This window comes from Gasterosteus aculeatus, chromosome 9 (genome assembly GCF_964276395.1).
Source record: "Gasterosteus aculeatus chromosome 9, fGasAcu3.hap1.1, whole genome shotgun sequence".
Classification (NCBI taxonomy): Eukaryota; Metazoa; Chordata; class Actinopteri; order Perciformes; family Gasterosteidae; genus Gasterosteus; species Gasterosteus aculeatus.
Genome location: NC_135696.1, coordinates 659,527 through 679,436, shown reverse-complemented (window position 1 = coordinate 679,436; position 19,910 = coordinate 659,527). Strand labels below are relative to the sequence as shown.

Below are 19,910 nucleotides of genomic sequence, written 5' to 3'. Positions count from 1 at the left end.
CGCGAGACAAGTAGGAAACCAGGGGGGTTGGAAAGGAATCAGCCCACTGTGTCATGTTGGTCCTCCCGGCAGTCTTACCTCGTATGGGCGTGCCACCTGAGTGGGCAATGAATGCACGAGATTAGAGAAGGAGAAGAAGAAGAAAGTGTTAGTACCAACGGGGCAGGAAGTGGGGGAGGGAGGGGGGGGGAGGGGGGGGAGGGGCTGGGATGGGGTGGTAACTCGGTAGAGGAGAAGAATCAAATTAGAGAGGAAGACTCCAAAATATAGATCCTCGAGAGCGAGTGAGAGGAGAGAGAGAGGGAGAGAGGGAGAGAGAGAGGCATAAAAGAGAGAGACAGGAAGTAGAAAGACGCAGTGACGGAGCTATAAGGAGATGGGTTATTGATTGGCTGTAGGGGGTCTCTGCACTAAGAGGTGGACTGGGACTCTAAGCGCACGTCACCTGGCGGAGACTTAACCTCACCAGCAGGTACCTGTGGAAATGTGCGGAACGTCCAAAAGGGAAAATGGGGGAGATTTATCGTTTCTTTACCGCCTTCCAGCTACCAAGCGAGTCTGACAGCGGGACAACGCAGCAACATGGCTTCATGTGCATACGTTTAGCTCGTGATGATTAGACACGGCAAACGCTCGGTCAACTCGTTGTACCGTATTCTCGCCTCTTTTGTTCTCCATAGAAAAAGACAAAGGCTCTGTCCACTTTATAAACACTAAAAGTCTCTCCAAGAGTCCCACACGCTCAGTTTACAACCGTAATAAAAAAATAGGCAAATTCTCCCATTTCAGAAGCCGAGTGATTCACATAACAGTGAAAGCTCACTGAAGGCGGGTTGGACCGCTTATTGTCTTATTGTAGTGACGGGTTCATCAAGTCATCAACGATGCACCTCTACACCGCGCGGCCTGATCGCTACCTCGGGGTTCTCTGGGGCCGAGAGCCTATTCACTGGTGACTGTGCAGCAGGGCCGGGGGGGAGGGGCGGGAGTAAGTGGGTGAGTGGGTGAAAGAGTGAGCGAGCGAGCGGGTGAGTGAGTGAGTGAGGGGGAGAATAGTCAAATCAGGTGAGTGTGAGGAGAGGGTTATTTGTATTTCTTTTGGTGGTGGAAACAGGTGAGGGTGAGACCAGCTACCTCTAAGGTGACAGAGACACCTGAGACTATATGACTATGTGTCTATGAATATATGAAATATGTTGACATATTTGTGTATTTTATTGAACCAAAATGAGTGTGTGTGTGAGCGTCTGTGCCTCGTTCTTTCTTTGCATGTGGCTGTTAGTAAGATGCATGCATGCATCTTACTAACAGCCCAACGTTGTAAAGGTGAGCAGCAGCAGGATCAGTAGCAGCAGTTAGTGAACAGTATACAGAAGAGTGGACAGTGAGGGTGTGGACCTCGGAACAGAAGCACTTACCAAAGGACTCTGTGGTTAAAAAGATACAAAGAGAAAAGAAACAGCATAGACATGGTATTACAATCAGGCCATTGGTTACACAGACGAGTTGACTCAGCAGAAACACCTTGAAAAAGCACTCAAACTCCCGAAAGGAGTCATGGATATGATCTAACTATCTAAACAGACCTTTGTGCTAACATACAGGTTGTATTTTACATTTAAAGCACTTAAAGTAAATATATTTTTGTGAAATAAAGGTAAAAACGGGAGTCTAAGCAGGGCGTTGAAGGTTGAGCCGTAGAACTAAAGTAAAGCAAATGGGACAGAAGCAAAGAGGTTGTTATCCATAAAGAAGCCAGAGTCGGGTATCCAATCACAGGAGGGGGGTTTGGGGCCCAGAGGTGGTCCCTGGAAGCAAGAGGTGGGATTTCACACACTACTGTGGCTATCGACAGGCTGATTGACAAATCATTTCCAGGTCGTTTGCCTTTGAATTTGACACATTTACACCAGTTCACTTCCTCGGGAATCATGGATGAGAGTCCGCGAGTCGGTTTCCCAATCACGCAGGACGCACTTCCCATGAAAGGAGGAACAGCAAAGGGTTATTGGTTCGTTTAGTCACAGCAGTGAGGCGTCCTGAGAGGACATTCCCTCGGTGCACGCCACCATCACCTGGGTTTCGCTTGTGATTTCCTTCACTCGAGGAAACCGGTGCCAATAGAAACTTGTTTTTCTTACAAATGTTTTTCAAAAACTTTGAATCGAGCCCCCTTTGGTGATGGCGATTTGCACGGGGAGACCTCGGAGAGTTTGCAGAGAAGCGGAGAAACGTTGGAAAAGTTCACCGTCGGAGGCTTTGAAGAGGTTTTTAGAGAGTTGGGAAGCACACACACAGTCAGGTCATAGCACAGCGGCACAGCACACGGCCAGAAACTGGGGCAAGAATAACACGCTTTGTGGGAACAGAAAATAAAAAAGGGGAATTAGATATTGAAACAGGGATAAAAAGCAGACTGGGAGGGAAAGAGAATCCCAAAGGTGGGAATAAAAGCCGGGGGTCGAGGGGGGATTGAAGTGTCGGTTACCTGAGCGGAGCTGCTTGATTCGTCCGTTGTTATTGGACGTGTTGACCGGCAGGAAGTCCTTGAACCAGGTAATTTCTGGGTCAGGGTTGCCGCTAGCAGCGCAGAGCATAGTGGCGGTCCGGGATCGCTCCACCACTTTCAGCTGGGGGCCCATGTCTATGGTGGGAAACCCCGGGGGCAGCTGGTCCTCTACGGGGAGACCGGCACCAGTCAAACAATTCAGCGCTCAATAATACATGTTTTCAGTGACAACTTTGCAGGAAATATTCTAAACATTTGTTAACTGGTTCTAGCTTTGCGTATCGAACAGAGAGGCATCGGTCTACTGAAGCAACAAAGTGAATAATGTCCCAAAATTCATTTGAATTCAAGCCGTGCGGATTGAGTCGGTTGAGTCCAGTGTGAAGAGGTTTTTAGTTTCCATTCCGTTTGGAGCCGTAATGGGTTTTTGGAATCGGCTTTGAGCCCGGAGGCCAGAACGCGGATACAACAGCCAGGTCAAATAGAATAAGCAACATTTCACTGCACCTGACAAAAAGCTTTAGGCGAACCCTCCTCCGAGAAGAATCAATTGAAAGTCAATCGCTCCGTTCCGCAGGGAGTCGGCTCAGAGCCACGCGTCTGATTGGGCGGCTCGGCCCCGGTGCACGCGTCCAACAGGTCAGTCTCATGACAACTCTGCATGCCAGCCCTTGTTCATAATGAAGTGGGTACAGACAGTCACAGCGGACGAGCTCGGCATCCCTGCGCGTGTCTGTATTTGAAGTAGAACGCAGTCTATTTTACCCAGAATCCACCGTAACCTCTTCCCTCATTTAATGGGAAACCCAAGCGCGGCACCTCACCAAAGAGACGCTAATTCCAGTACCGGCCCATCGAACCGCAGCCAACGGGCCGTGAGACTCGAGCCCTGCGTGTGGCCTTTTAACAGCTCTGCTTTCAATCAATCGCAACGGCCGACGAATGGAAACACGCTCATAATAAACCAGGAGGACGAGATCAGAGGGGATTTAGTGTGTGTGTGTGTGTTCTGTTCTCCATGAACGGGGAGAAAAGGGTGAAAAGCGCTAAAGAAAAAAGAGCGACGGGAAGGAAGAGAGGGAGAGCGCTGACAGAGAGGGGGGAGGAGAGAGAGCGCAGGGGGAGCCATCCCCATTCTCTCTGCTTTCATTATGCAAACTTCAAAGACAGATATAATGCATTCCGCTTCATCCACCTGGAGGGGGGGAGGGTGGGGGGGGGACGCGCTCAGACCCGAGACCCCGCTGCTCCCTTTGCCCCCCTGCAACCAGGAGCTCGTGCACCACCGACAAACTCCAGCGCGTCACAAATCTGGTTGGTTATTAAAGGCTGACAGAGTGTGAAATGGCGTTTGAGGAGCGATAGAATGAGCCGATACACACACACACACACACACACACACACACACACACACACACACACACACACACACACACACACACACACACACACCCCACACACACATAACCATCGTGACAGGTGTAAGTAACAGCAAAGTGTGTTAGCTGATTCAGTGTGTGCATGTGTGTGTGTGTGAGCTGCAGAAGAGATACGTGACCTTACACCCCCCCCCCCTCGTTGGGGGGGAATCCCACCGTTTCCCACACTACGGCGACAGGTCCAGATTATTTCACAGCTCATAGATGAAGCCCCAGCTTCGACCCCCTGCCCCCCCCCGACCCCCGACCCCACTTTCCCCCAACGATGGGAAACCGCGCGAACACCGTCCTCTTTACGCAGGACCCCAAAAACTGCATCGCTCACTGCGTTTGTCGAGCGTGGGAGAGCGCCGGTCAGGCCGGCCGTACACAGCGTGGGAACCACAGCGTGAGCCAGCTGCTGCCCGCGTGTAACATCTGCACCTGCAAGCCAACCTGTTTCTGTCATTCATGACACGGGGCTCAGGGGGGGGGGGACGACTGTGATGGATGCTGGGAAAGTAACACTCGCAGCTGTCCTACTGTGATGCGTAATTGTCACATTCTTGTGTCCCAGCCTGGTCTGGTTTGCGAGGCCACAGCTCGTTCTTGTTTCTGGGCGCCGTGGCTGCTGATGTCATCACTATTTAAACATTTCAAATGGCCGACTGGACAACGTGAAAGCGCCAGTGTTTGCTTTGTCCATCCATGTTTCTGTAATAACGTGGCAGCCGACCAGCGGCGAATGAAGATGTATAATCGACAACACAACGCGTCTGGTCTTCAAATGATGAAATGCTGATTTACATCATATCCCATATCTGCCAATACGTCCCCCTAAACGCTGCACGCTATCCCTTAAGCAATGGAAGTAAGTAAGAACATTTTGCACTGACGCACAAACTCACATTAACCACTTTGACCAGAGCATGAATAATAGAGCGTGGGACTGTACACGGGACCAGCAGCAGTAATTGCTCTCGGGTTCATTATTATTTCAGCCCTTGTCAATCACGCCCGTTTACTGGAAGGCAAGATTTCAATTAGCCGGCTTCTAATCCTCAGTAATTAAGCCTGCTGACCTTAAGACCGGATCCCTCCCGTCTGACAGGCAGTCCCTGGAGCCGTGTCTTCTCAGAGCCGGGGAGACGGGGGGACGCGACTGACTGACAAGACTCCCTGTGTGTGTGTGGGCGTGCCTTCCACCTGACATTTGGACTGACAGCATATCAGGGGCTATTAGGGGCTCCCAGGTGGCCTCTCAGTCGTCCCCGGCACAATGACTCCTCAGAGGAGTACAAACCACTACATAAAGACTGCTTGTCTCACATGCAGGACACTATGTCTGCACGTTTCTGCCTTGCTGATAAAGACAGAGATCAGACGCGAGCGGATGGTTCTTTCTAGGGAGGCAGGGAGGGAAAATATAAAAATTCAAAAAGGCATGCGCACGTGCGCACACGAGCACAAAGACAACCGTGTGAGACAGGAAAAGTTCTGGATGGATGGAGCGGAACGGCCCAGAAGATGCAAAGAGTGGTCTGCTGTGAATAATTTAGAGGCCGCTGTGTAGTGGACCTGAGACACCGAGAGGAGGGGAACAAAGTGTAGAAAGACAGAAAAACACGAGACGGACGAGACAGAGGACTGTGTTATTACTCCTCCGAGAGAAGAACAAGACAGAGCCAGAGACGCGAGAACAAGAGGCCGCGCGTCCTTCCCCCACGAGCGCGTTCCGTAGCGGCAGGCGATGTGATTATCTACACTTGAGCGGCCTCACTCGCCGAGACACTCTTGAGCTGCAAAACTACCGGTACATAATGTTCCCCTAATGGACTCCACTAACACTAACGTCGCCATCAGCCTTAATGGACCAACGGAAAGCGCATCTACCGCAGTGCATCCCAGCAAACACCCAACCAGCCTCTGCTGCAGGACCGGCGGCTCAGGTCGGGCTAAACATCACACAGACGTTCTACAGCCCGTGTTCTGTGCCGATACTCGTGGTTCTTGCATTGATTCAGCTGCATGTTACTATGGATGCATTTGGCTCCAGATCTCGTCTCATCGTTTGTTTTTTGGATTTTGTGCATGTTTGGATCCTTAATGGTATATAAAAACAAAGCCACACCTGCTTCACCAAAGTTTTGCCAAACGTCCGCGTGGAGGACAGCAGGGACACGGCGAGTTGGAAGCTAAGCTAACCCAAGCTAGTAGCTAGGCCCAGCGTCGGAGACACACCAGGGCAAAGGCAAAAATTGCCCCTAATAAATATAATTTTGCCCTTGATATCACGAGGAGAGGGTTCAAAAATGTCCTTTAACAACAATTACAGCTCAGTTAACTTGTGAAAAACATGGTGGCCTTTATGACCCCGTCCAGTGGCCATAGAATGTTTTTGATTCTCGCCTTGACCCAAGTTGCGTGTGTGATGGGGCCATGATGATGTAGGACGTTCAGGTATTATGATTAGCACATGTTCTTAGTGTCAGGAAAAAAGGCAGCACACTGACCCCGTAGCACACTGAGCCGGGTGGAGGCAGTGAGCTCTCCTGCAGAGTTGGAGGCGTGACATTCGTAAATGGCCTCGTCCCTGGGGGTCCTCAGCGGCTGGATCCTCAGGACCGAGCCGGACCCGTCGTCAAACTCTATGACCTGTTGTGTAGGAGAGAGACGTTGAAGTGGCTGTCAATCAATCAAATATACCACTAGTGGCTGCACACCACATCAACATTGTTTGCAGCTCAATGAAAGACAGTTTTCCCAGACGTTTTATTTACAAGGGTGAGCTGAAGGGACAAAACCAGGGAGGCGTGAGAGCACTAAATCAGGTTTGATCCAAAGCCACAAATCACATGTGGACCTACAGTGTCGGGTCCATCGCTGCACATTCAAATAGATTCCAACTGGCAGCAGAAAGTCCACTGATGATTAAACTAACTTTTGACAGAGTAACGAATTGAAATGGGATGATTGAAGATGAAATGGTCCTTTATTGCCCGTTTTTTGACATCTAGGATGTGTAAGAAGGGAGAGGTTTGGATCGTCCAGCAGTAACTGCTCTTGCATAAGTTGTATCAAGCTTATCAAGATGTCATGCATGTACGACATCTGGATTTGAAATTCTGATAAGGTTTCCACTGAATAAAATCCAATAAAAAGAAATCCCCCCACAACTCTCGAATGACACGTCAGAAAAGAATAAATATAAGTCTGAGCTTATATAGGGTGGATTAAAAATAAAATATCTCCCCGAGTGATTTAATCACAAAGAGGAACGAGCCAAGATGAACTCAAACCTCGGAGGAAAATAGACTTATTAAAGTGGAAAAGCACTGTGTGAAAGTGGGGGGGCTGGTTCAACAGCTCCATCTCAGAGGGACTCGTGAGGTGGTGAAATAAATCGAAGGTTACTGCCTTGGGGAAACTAATAAGGCTGATCATATGAGCATCTGAGGCCCGGGGCATCATCTGACACGGAGACGTAGAGCAGATGCTGTTTCCCACAGCTGTAAAACCTTTGCAGTACAAATGAAGAGAAGCAGGTAAACGGTTTAGCTTTGACCTCACTGAAAACGCATCATTGACTTGCATTAACTGCAATAAACACAGTGGCAACAATACACCGTTTTCAGAGCGATAGTCGTCAGAGGAAAAGCAAACGTGTAACTACAAATATAAATGCTGGCTCTGTTCCCTTTCAGCAGGCTACGATAAGCTAACTGGCTCCACCTTCATCTGCTGATCTCCTCCACTTTCAACAAGAAAACTGATCAGGGCAGTTTCTTAATCGTTTCATATTATAGTCACTATTCCACAAACCAACCGGTCCGCTGTGAGAAAAAGTGACGCCGCCGACAGCAGTTGTTTGGCCTTTTGCGAACACAGTCTTGGCTCTGCTGTCCAATGCTGAGCCACTTTGCTGTGAGAAGAAGTGTGCACAGATCATACAGAGGTCACACAGTTACCAGCGTCTCAGGGCCGTACCTCAAATCTCTGGTTGCTGACTTTTTTGCCCTTCTTGTTCCAGACGATCTTGGGCTGTGGGTCCCCCGTGGCCTGGCACACAAAGGACGCCACTCCCCCCTGGACTCCTGTCTGGTCTTCGGGGGTTCGTGTAAACCTGGGGGGTGCTGTGTGGGAACACATGGGTGAAAAGTCAAGCGAAGCTCCATATGACAACCAATCCGTTCCAAACCAACACGCGCCGACTCCATGGACCACGTGTCACGTGTCATGTGTGTTCATCAACCAAAGGCAGCACGCGGATGCCGTTATCGGTGAGTCAGAGCGGAGACAGTGTGAGCGTCTATCAGCGCACGCCAGTGGCTTTGTGCATCCTTCTCTCTCAGTACACGCGTGTGCACGTTCCACCATGTTCTCCTCACTGTCCATGTACCGCCAAAGGAGCTTAATATTTCTGTGCCATAAAGGATTTATGAAGACTTACTCCTGACATGACCACTAAAGCCCCTCATTCCGGGGACGCCAACAATATCATAACCGCCGCCTCCCGCTGGATTGTGACATCACGACATCAAAAAGATTCGGCACGTCAGTCACGGCACCTCACCAGCCGCCCTAATGGCATTCCAGCCAAACCAGAAAATCCCTACTTTAGGGCTTACCGCCAAACGGCCTGACAAAGGGAGAGAAATTGCTTTTTGCTGTTTTAAAAGGGGGGAGGAGGAGAGGCAGAAAAAAATACTAAGCTTTTCAGAGGAGGAGAGAAAGCAAAATGATGCAGGAAGAGCAGAGGAGAGCTGGGGGAGAAGAGCGAGGGAGATAAAAGGAAACGAGAGAGAGAGACACACAGACGGAGAGGGGAGAGAGATGGAGAGGGGGGAGAGAGAGATGGAGAGGGGAGAGAGATGGAGAGGGGGGAGAGAGAGATGGAGAGGGGAGAGAGAGATGGAGAGGGGAGAGAGAGAGATGGAGAGGGGGGAGAGATGGAGAGGGGAGAGAGATGGAGAGGGGAGAGAGATGGAGAGGGGAGAGAGATGGAGAAGGGAGGAGGGGAGAGAGAGAGATGGAGAGGGGAGAGAGAGAGATGGAGAGGGGAGAGAGATGGAGAGGGGAGAGAGATGGAGAGGGGGGAGAGATGGAGAGGGGGGAGAGATGGAGAGGGGAGAGAGATGGAGAGGGGGGAGAGATGGAGAGGGGGGAGAGATGGAGAGGGGGGAGAGATGGAGGGGCTCTCCTCTGCTCTTCCTGCATCATTTTGTTTTCTCTCCACCTCTGACCGACACACACTTCCTCCGACTGTGTGTCGGTCGGAGTGTGTGTGCGTGTGCGTGTGCATCTCCATGTTTGTGGTCTCTTCCCAGACGAGTCAGCTGATACTTATGGAGACGCCTTGATGACCTTTGACATGAATGTGAAGTGAATGTCTCCAACACAAGCAGCTGTTTAGTCATTTTAGGGAATTTGACAAATTGCCTCATTTACCCCCCCCCCCCCCCCCAAACATCGATCAATCTATCGGATCGGTAGAATGTCCTGACGTGATCTGTGCCTGTGGCCATTGGAGAGAGAGAGAGAGAGAGAGAGACTATCAGAATGAGAAGGGGGAGAGTCTCTCTCTTAATCCTCTGCTAATCTCTGCCTCACAAACAAATGAAAAGTCTAAAGCCAGAGTCATCATAAGAGACACGGAAGACTTTTCAATTGCTTTTTTTATCTCCCCCCCTTCTTTTCATCTCTATAACCAGATTCCTCTCTTTATGCATCTCTCATTAAATTGTCTTACGTTCCTTCGTTCTCATATTTCCCCCTTTATCTTTCTACCAGCGACTTAATTATTTGCCACTGAATCACCCCCCCATCACCCCCCCATCACCCCCCCTCCACTCTCCTCCACAGCTGCTCCCCTTCCTCCCGCTTTCATCCTCCTCCTTGTTATCCTTTCTGCATCTCCTCCCTCCATCTCTGGGGTGTTACATAAGTCTCGCTGTCACATTGACTGACTTAATGGGCGGGGGGGGGGGGGGGGGGGTGTAGGTGCGCAACTCTCTCCTCCACACTTCTCCCCAATTCCTCACCCCCCCCACCCTTCTAGTTGTTTCCTCCTTGCCTCTCTTTACGGGCCGCGGTTCCATCCTCCCCCCCTGCCGCCTCCCCCTTTCCATCCCGCGCCGCTCCCCTGCTCTCTATTTACGCTCCTGTCCGTCTTCTGTCCGGATAATCGGGGGTCTCTTGGTGGGATTGATCGTTGACATTTGGCCCCGCAGCTCAAAGGGGGCCGCAGGACGCCGGCGGCTTTATTACTATTTGAAGGATTGAAGAGCAGAATGAAGGAATGAGATGAACTGGGAACACGAGGGGCACTTTGAAGCAGTCACATGCTCGTAGGTGCAATTCTCTCTGGAAGTGATAGAAGTGTGTGTGCCATACAGTGGGATTCGACATACACAACAGATGGCAGGGTTTACCCCCCCCCCCTCCAACCACCCCACGGACCACCTTCGAGTCGAATCGGAGTAAAAGAAGCAAAATCAAAAGGACTTAAGGAGGCTAATGACACTTTGTGGGAAGCTAAACGAGACACGAGCTGTAGCTGACAGATGCTGCCGTAACCTGGAGGGACACCGCGAGAGGGATGGAGCTCGTAAGAACAGATGCTGCCACAAACCTTCAGGGAGTCTGATTTACTAACATACAGTATTAAGATCGGGAGATTGTGTGAATTCAAGAAGGGGAAGTAAATGTTTTGGAGGTTTAACAGATGGAGCTCAGCTGAAGAGTCGCCGCTTGCAAGAGTAGCCTATAGATTTAATGGTTCCCATATGGGGTTTCTTTACTTTCTGATGAGGCAAAGAGATGGGTGGATGGTTATTGGGATATAGACAACGTTGTTGCTGTACTGTGCTTACGTCATTTGATTGGAAATAGACTGTAAATGTCCACTAAGTGAAATAATGACCAAACTGCGATGCACTAAGTGATCCAAACTCACACACATCTTCTCCAAACTTTCCACTCTCCAAAACATTAAAAGTCAGCAAATGAATTGATCCGACACAAAAAAGCACAGAGCAGACAAAGCCAACGCAACTCGGCAGCACACAACGGACCAACACTGACTAACTGCCAGAAAACTGACAAAGTAAAGAAGAATATAAAATGGGTAATTATCAAATCTTTGGACCCCCCCTCTTTTGGAGAAAAGGGATAAATACCTTTAGACTCATGGGTGTTTGTGAGTCTGCGTGGGCATGAAGGGCTTTCGTGAGAACTCGTGTCGTCGTTGAGTGGGTTCTGATCACATGTTGGTACAACTCGCCAAGCATCTGCGTCTGCGGATCCCTTCCTCCTAAGCAGGTGCTCATGTCGATGGTTATGCACGTAATGAGCAATGCGCGGCCCTTGCCAGGAGCACATCCAGCTGCACGGGGGTGGGCGTTTGGCTGATCACTCCACAAATGAGATCTGAGTCACGCCTGTCAGTCAAGTTGAGGAACGAGGCCAATAGCGAGGCCTTAGCAGCAGTCGGCAGAGTGGGTGGGCAGTTGGCCAGGACCATAACTTGAGCCGCTAACATCAAAATCGACACAAAAGGAGCAAATGATCAGCCTCTCACATTGGTCCTGGGAATGAAAGTGCCCGGGTCGATGAACATGGAAGGACAGCTATCGTCCCTCTGCGGGACACTTTCATTGGTAAGCATTTCGTTCCCAATGAGTCCTTTCAACGTAGAAAATTGAATCAACTTTTGATCAAACTTCCCATTAAAGTTGAGAAGTTATTAAAGCTTAAGAGTCCGTCTGTGTCTCAACCAAGTAAAATTGCGCGCTTATGAGTTCTCTGTCACTTATCTGTATGCAAGTCTTCCGTAGTCACTTTCACCGCGACGCAATAGAGAAACAATAGAATGTCCTTTTACTGCCGATCGGAATGCACGTCCAATTAGGATGCCACTTCCCCACCATGGCTGCCCCGGGCTCTGGCTAGTGCACAGTTAATCAGGGTTAATTGCTTAGAAACACAAGGGGAGGAATTAATCAAATGGGGTCTTCTATTATACACACATCATTAGAAACACACGGGCTACCCACTGGGTACACAGCGTTACTGGGTCAGGGCCGGCGTCCCATGACGACCAACAGAGGGGTTCCTCAGCGCCGGTCACAGCGCACCGCTAAGTCAGAGCTAGGCCAAGGCTACCGAGGCCTCTTCACAGACGGGTGCACCTGCTAAGCTAACGCTTGGTCGGGTCTTGTTAGCCACGCATGGGTGCGCAGCTATGCACCAACCCCCCCCATCACCACCCACACTGCTGGGGAAGGCGACGCTCCGCGCTGAGGAGCTTGGACGCCTCTTTCTGGTCTCCAATCCGGCTCACTCCCAGATGGACCGTCATGGACACTAGTGGAGAACCTGTTGGGGGGTCCAAAGGGTCACTGTGCTCAAACTTAGTAGGAGATTGATTTGAAGGTATAGATTATTTTTGTGTAGCCAGAACATCAACAGCAGGCCTCTCTGCCTCTCCGTCAGAGGCAATAAACACCAGTACTGTGATCCGCCTTTTAATGTGACTTGTGATGTGACCTCTTTCTGTCACCTTCTATCGAGAAATATTTGCACTTCAGACGACGGAACAGCATCATCAAGCATTTCAATTTGCCTTTTTCATTTTTAAGGTTTATCGTCACATTCCAAATGAGCGGGCACATCAACGCAAGAGCTGAATCTGCGGAATCTATTTCTCATTTGTGGTAAAAATATCACTGTTGACTTTCCTCAGTGTCAGAGACAATTTCTTAATAAACAACTGTCAAACCGCGTTAACCCTCCCCCTGTCTTAAGGGGAAGAGGTGACCAGTTTACTAGAAAACTTCCTGAATTCATCATCATCATCTATCATCTATTCGGCACGAACATTCATGACATTTTCCGGCCTGACCCGATTATTTGGGAGCTTACAAATCAAATCCGTCCATCACATAGAAGCCCGGCACCATCACGGTGAAGATATTGTCTTTGGGTGTCGTCGTGCATCTCTAGGGCCTCAACGTTGTCTCATTGGTTTCAAACCCAAAAGCCATTTTTGACACAGTTTGAAGAAAACATACGTGTGTTATTTGTCTTCCAGTCTTTATGCTAAGCTAGGCTAACCTGATGCTTTTCTCAAGCTTTATATTGAATGGGCAGATCATTTAATGGTACCAACCGGCAATTCTCGGCATTAGAGAGCATATGTGGCAATAAATGTCTTCTGATTAATGTCTTTCCCAAAATGTTAAAGCAGTCCTTGAGAGATCTCTGAATGACCTTGCTCTGCACATTTCAAGGTATCTGTGTCCATGAAGACACCTGCAACAATGACAAATGAAATGGTAGAATAGAAAGGATCTCCACCTCGCTGTCCACAGGAGAAATCACCCCGAGCCGCCTTCACTCTTCTTCTCATCTGCTGAGAGCAGATGTTGGCGGTTTGCAATAATGTCAACCGTCTTATTTGTATTTATTTTAACGTTCAGTGGGACAGACAATCAATCACAAAGGAGAAGCATGATCCACTGGGGAAAATAACTTGGATTATGTTTCGCCATCTCTACTCATCTCTACCTTTTGTGACCTTGCATTTTCATCTCACGCCTTATCCGTCAACTCCGAAACTAAATACTTATCACAATCTAATCTCTCGTCTAATCCAAAGCACTACACATGCTTGCACACATATACATAGAAAACAGACAAGTACAAGCATAATCACAGGGGACGTACACATGCATGTGGCACCAAACACAAATCCTCATCGGCCTCATAAATCATGCAGATGCAATTTCTGCCTTCTTATGTTGTGTCCCCACCACAGAGGGAGGGATTGCAGTCGTAAGGGGACTTATTTATACATCCAGAATCACTATCTGTACAGCATATTACACCAGGTACTGTATCCTGTATGGCAGTACAGCGTGTAATGAGTAGGGAGATCTTTTAAAGTATGTCAAATGAATTAAATAAAAAATGTGAAGGGCTTGTTGCAGAGTGCGTTTCATTTCCACTGGAGCTTAAGAAGTGGAATTAAAACAAGTGACTGGTCTAAACTAAAGACCAAACTCATTGGAATTCCCAAAAAGCAAGGACAAGTCAACTACAATAGTGACCTTTGACCTTAGAACCCGGCGGATAGCTGCATCTAGCACCGCTAACTGGGGCTCCCGCGGTAGGCCTAAGCAGCGGCGGCGTCCCCGTGGGGGGTTGACAAACCTTTTACATCGTTGACAGGTCAATCAGCCAACGCGGCCTCCTATAGTTCTATGGGAATGCATAACCCTCAACGGAGGGGAAATCCAGCCAATGACCAGGTTTGTAACCCGTGACACGTAGCGATACCATGCTGAATGCGTCTAGCAGAGAACAGCGAATCAGCTGGTCCCTCCCCCCCCACAGCGAGCTTTACAGTTGTTGTTCTCAAAGCGCACCAGTTTGTTGTATTCATCTAATCATGTTTTATCAAAAAAATCAAGATTTAGCCCCCAATTGCTTTCTTTAGTTTTTTCCCGTGGATTTCAAGCTATTACAAATCAAATGCCTATTAATAGTTAGTAATTAATAGTTAGTATTGCATCAACAGTCATTTTGTTTGCTAGTCGATGAATACATCATAATAATAACTGGTTATGAACGTCAAGTGGAGTCTTGAGATTTGAGACTTTTGCAGAAGATGACTTGGATGATCCGTGCTCACAAGGAATGAGGAACCGTGACCTCACGCCTGTCGCTCTCTCCTAAGTATACCGGCTCAGAAAGGTCATCGTGATGGATGAGAGGATGACGGCGTGACATTTTGGACAGACGTGGATGTCACATCGAGCATGACCTACTACTACAAGGCAGTAATTGTAGCTAAACACACACTCACACACAAACGCGAGGAGTTGTACGTCAGCTGGTATTTTCACTATGACTTCTGAGCGGCGGGGGGGAGGGTGGCAGCTCGTTGGCGTTGGGGCAAACGAGGGTCAGAGGAGAGAACCCCGTTGTTTCATCGCTTCCCGCCGCCCGGATTCACACAGTGTGAGATGCAGCTTCTGATGCAGCGCATCTCACTGCACACATGGAGCGGTGGCCCAGTTTAGCGACGGGATCAGGACATTGCTCTTAATCCAGCAGATAGATGTCATGTGCACGCACGCGCACACAAACACACCGACAAGCATAAAGGGTGGGCGAGAGAGAGAGAGAGAGAGACATGCATATGCTTGATGCACTGCTGATATTGTTACACCAGCGCGCGTGTGCAGGAATGCACATAGGTTGCAGTGCCATGCAAGGTTTCATGTGGTTTTATCTTGGGTAGGGGACACAAGATGTCCAAAGCTTAATAAAAAAAAACCTGTGTGCAGGCGCGGAGGAGGAAACCAAAAATGTGCTGTCTATTGTGCTTAAAATGTGCTATTTATTTGGAAAGATTCTTCTCGGACTGCGTTTAACATTCCCAAACATGGAGAGACGGCGAGGGTCGCTGATGCCGACCGGCCCAGTGGCCTCGGTTTGAATACCCAACAGTCAAATCTCCCAGGTCCCCACTGTTGATATGAAAAGAGGCACTGTGCGCCACGCGCAATGAGATGAGAAGAAGAGAAAAGAACAGTCCTTTTTCTACCCTTCGCCCCCCCATCTCCCCCCCAATCTCCCCCCGCCCCCTCCAGCCTTCTGTCCCGCCTTTCTCCCCAAATTACATGGACGTGCGGAGAAGAGGCGAGCGATGCGAGCGAGGGAAAAGAGCAACGGGGAAAGTCACAGCAAATGAGACGAGAAACAAAATGCGAACCCCCCCCCCCCCTCTCTCTCAGTGTGTGTGTGTGTGTGTGTGTGTGTGTGTGTGTGTGTGTGTGTGTGTGTGTGCGTCGGCGTTGACCTAGCAGGCCGTGGAGGAAGTCCCGGAGCATCACCGTTTTGATGGATGAGTGGGTCTTTACTGGCCGACCCTGGAACTTACGCAGGGGACAAGAGGGCATGAGGCCGAAAGGAAAACACGAGCGGCTTGTGGACGTGTGTGTGCTTGCGGGGCCGAGAGTGTGTGTGTACGCACATGTGTGTCTGCGTGTGTAAAGGGCGACCACGATACACACGCCTCTTCTTCTTCTTCTTTTGGACTGCAGACATGCTGCGTGTTTGATCTGATTCCCTCTGACCGCGTGTACGGACACATTCACACTTCTCAGACCAGCGTCTGCGTTTCGATGGCATCGCGCTGCATCGCTGTCTGACGGATGACTCCCAGATGTTTTAACAGTCTGCATGCTGAGCTTGAACGACCCCCCCCCCCTTTCTCTTCCATTATTCTCTTTCAGTCCATCCCCTCTTCGTCCTCCCACGCTGCCCTTCTGTGCTCGTATCCTTTATCCTTAGTCTCAACCCGAAATCCACCCCTTTCATCACAGCTGCTGCGAGATTCAAAGACGCATTTGTCAACCTGACAAATTGGCAGAGAAGTCATGCCAAGCAAAGACTTTCTCCCGCACAGGTAGGCAGCCATACTGAGCGCACACACACACACACACACACACACACACACACAGATCTCTTTCCTGCTTCCTCTATAGTTGTGTCCTCAACATGACCCATCATTTCCATGATGAACAATGTGGTGTCTTGTGAGTGAGTGTGAGTGTGCGTCTCTGCGTCTGTCCTGGTCGGTTCCCGTGTTCATTTTGGGTTCCTACTAATGGCTGCGTGTTAAATGGCCCGTGATGGATGTGGTGACTCAAAGTTCTTCCAAACGCCATTTGTCCCCTGCTTTAAGCGGACGTGGACTCTTTGCGCACTACTCTTGGCTAACCGCTAGCCGCTAACAACTGTGCGATCTCGGTGGGTGTAGATTTAGACGGTGGTTGGTTTAACTGAACATGTTTACTGAAGACTGCAAGAATACATCATCCTGCACACACGCCTCTGACTAACTAATGTTAACTAGCTTCCTCTTTACACTCTAGAACAGTGATAACGCAACATGAGAAACCCAGTAAACATTCATTATGTTTCATTTTGGTTTTAAGTGCATTATACAGCGATTGCCTTGTTTTCTGTTTGTTTCCTTCCTTACTGTAGGTTTGATTTATTATACCGAACACCAGAGCAGTGGTTGTCGAAGACACACTTTCAAGCTGATATAATCCTATGTCTAAATGACATACGTTCATTAATAATACCTTCATTTTGGCATTCAGGTTCCATTCTTCACAGTTTCTCAAACTGAACATCTGTGGGTCGTGGACCGTTTCGCAGTACAAAACAAGCAATCTGAGGACATCAACGTGTAGGCTCTTAGAATACATTTAGAAAACTGTCAGCAGGTTAATTAATAATAGAGATAATCAGTAGCTACAGCCTCAATTAAACCAGCATACGGGTCAAAACCACCATCCTAATGTGCATAGGACCAGCCATAATCAGGGATCACACACCTACACACACACACATGGTTTTCAACACAATCGTACCAACAGTGGAAAATGATCTGATTCGCCATATGTGGTCTGTTGGTCCGTGCCGAGTAATACTGGACAAAAACAGCTGGCCACGTATCAAACATGCTACCCAACACGCACGCACGCACACACACGCACACGCACACACACACACACACACACACACACACACACACACACACACACACGCACACGCGTTATCAGGAGTGGAGCTGTTTGTGGGAGAAAATCAGGTCATTCCAGCCGCCGCGTGTGCTCGTGCATGCGTGCTTTTATAAGACACGCACTGCTTTTATAAACACAACCGTTGCTCCCCATGCGTGTGTTCATCTGTGGGCAGCTGTATGTGAGAACCCTGTGAGGGGGGAGGGGCACTCACAGTCGGCATCGGCGAGGAAGAGGAAGCTGAGGAGGAGCAGGCCTGGACTGGCAGAGTGCATCATGGGATACGTCGACACATGCATGCTGTATCCACCGTGAGCTCACTGCCTCGCTGCTAGAAACAGGTCCTCACAACCTGCACGGAGAGAGAGAGAGAGAGAGAGAGAGAGGGGGAGGGTTAAAGAAATGCAGTCATTAGACTCTCCATATTAAGAGGGTTTGGGTTATTAAATCCCTGTATGTGCACACACCCAAACGCTGTGTTAAAGTGTGCGAGTTCCCTCCAGGCCTTTACACTCCGGTTATGCAGCTGCCTCTCTCTCCTCGCTTCATTAGGACCACACACTCAGTGCCGGGGGTTTGTTTTGGTGTGTGCGTGCCTGTCTCTGCGAGTGTGTGTGAGTTCACAAATGAATCTTAACTCACGACAAACACTTAAAACATCAGTCTTACGTTTTCTTACCGGCCTGATTTATTTGTGGTTTTCCTGCTTTTAGTTTTCGCCCGTTGCACAAAGTACAAAGCCGACTCCAACAGCAGATTGCTTTGATTTCATATTGATGAACAGAAACGAATGGAGGGGCGGAGGGACGCATTGATGGCCGATGGGGGGATTAAAGTGGGAGGAGACTGATCCGCTGGCTAAGCTGCACGCGGCATCGAGTCAACATGCGGCTCAATGTCTCTATCCTTTCATACTTACCTTGCCTCCTTTCCTTAGGGTCACTGTTCCTTCCCTCCTTTAATCTGAGTGTCCCCTCTCCTTGATTCCCCGTCTGCTTCCAGTTCATTCATTCTGTCACGTATTACTCTGCTTTCACCCCGAGCATCTTTCCATCAGTAAGACCCCCCCCCACTCTCTGCCATCTGCAGTGCCTCGGTGCGAGTGTCTGGCGCTGAGAGAGCGAGTCTGTGTCAGAAATCTCACGGCTCAAATCACACGGCAACGACGAGACGTGGCAGATCGCCGCCGCCGCCGTCCAGAGACAAACGCCACCGTCCACAGAGAGACGCCGAGAGCGAGCGAGCGAGAGAGAAACAGATTTACCCCCACAGTCATCAGCAGTGGCAGCAGCAGCAGTCTTAATCCCCCCCCCCCCCCCCCCCCACTCCTGAACAAGCTATCTGATTAAAAGCAGACGGGGGGGGGGTAGAAGGGCTCTTAGCATCGCTGCAGCCGAGGCAGCACACAACTAAAACCCACACAGGATTTTCCACTTGGTTTGGTCTGAAACAATTGCTTTGGGATAACCTCGATCCCCCGCCTGCACAAATTAAGCCCTCCGCTCCGTGACGTCCGCTGCTCGAGCAGATACGGGGGTCCACCGGCGCCGCGTCATCAGGCCGCTGCATTCAAGCACTTTGTGGTACTGCATTCACACTGTTGCCCTAACCTCGATGCGAACGCCGCGTGGAATGCGCCGGCCTCCACCCAGTGTGTGTTTGTCTAATCGAGCCCCGTCTCTGTGCAGGTCCTCGCAACGGAAAGGGCATCGCAGGCGTCGTGTGTGGCCGCTAATCACTACGGCTGATTCGATGTCACTGGGAAGGCCTGCATTATTTAGCGTCTCACTTCACAGCATGTCACCCTAATTAAAGAGCCGAGATAACGGCGGGGAGGGAGGAAGACGCAGGACCAACAGACTACACTGGTAAGCTGAGAAGGAGAAGACGCCGGGATGGAAAGAAGACGAAAAGAGCGATAACCTGAGACACACACGCACGCACGCAGCCAGCCAGCCAGCGGATGGTAATCTTGGTGGCTGTTGTTGCTGGTATTACCGGGCGCCTCTGCTGTGGATCACATCAGCCGCTCGCTTACGTTTAGTCCCTATCACTCAATTATACGCCGTGTGTCTGTCCGGGCCTGCAGACATCAGTCACACTTATCGCTGCGATCGCTTCTGACGGAACAAAGAGCGGCTTGTGTTTTTCACACAGGACAGAGAGGAGGACACGTGGGGGGATTTGATGAAATGATTACACATGCACTGAAAAACTGCGGGTACCAAGTTGTCCGACATGAAATATGACGCACCTCTAAACGGGTCGGGAACATGAACAACACGGCACACTTCAAACCCCCGTTTACATCATCAGCATCAAGTCATATTCATCTTAGGGTGATTCAGTATTAACTGGCTGCTTATTGGATTAAACGCT

The 19,910-nt window shown here is 49.7% G+C and overlaps 1 protein-coding gene across 15 annotated transcripts in view; it reads right to left on the bottom strand.

The window, feature by feature from the left end:
• ptprdb (protein tyrosine phosphatase receptor type Db) overlaps positions 1 to 17,883 on the bottom strand; it is a 47,233-nt gene extending 29,350 nt beyond the window's left edge. For 6 of the 15 annotated variants that reach the window (XM_078080613.1, XM_078080616.1, XM_078080618.1 and 3 more), the window contains exons 1-6: positions 17,746 to 17,883; positions 7,915 to 8,060; positions 6,441 to 6,582; positions 2,489 to 2,677; positions 1,419 to 1,427; positions 79 to 96 (exon numbers count right to left, since the gene is read on the bottom strand). In XM_078080613.1, coding sequence (XP_077936739.1) covers positions 79 to 96; positions 1,419 to 1,427; positions 2,489 to 2,677; positions 6,441 to 6,582; positions 7,915 to 8,060; positions 17,746 to 17,830 — 589 coding nt within the window. In that variant the 5' untranslated portion in view covers positions 17,831 to 17,883. The remainder of the gene's footprint in view (positions 1 to 78; positions 97 to 1,418; positions 1,428 to 2,488; positions 2,678 to 6,440; positions 6,583 to 7,914; positions 8,061 to 17,745) is intronic. The other 9 variants (XM_078080617.1, XM_078080620.1, XM_078080623.1 and 6 more) reach the window with 3 other exon arrangements.
• Between the last annotated feature and the right edge of the window lie 2,027 nt (positions 17,884 to 19,910).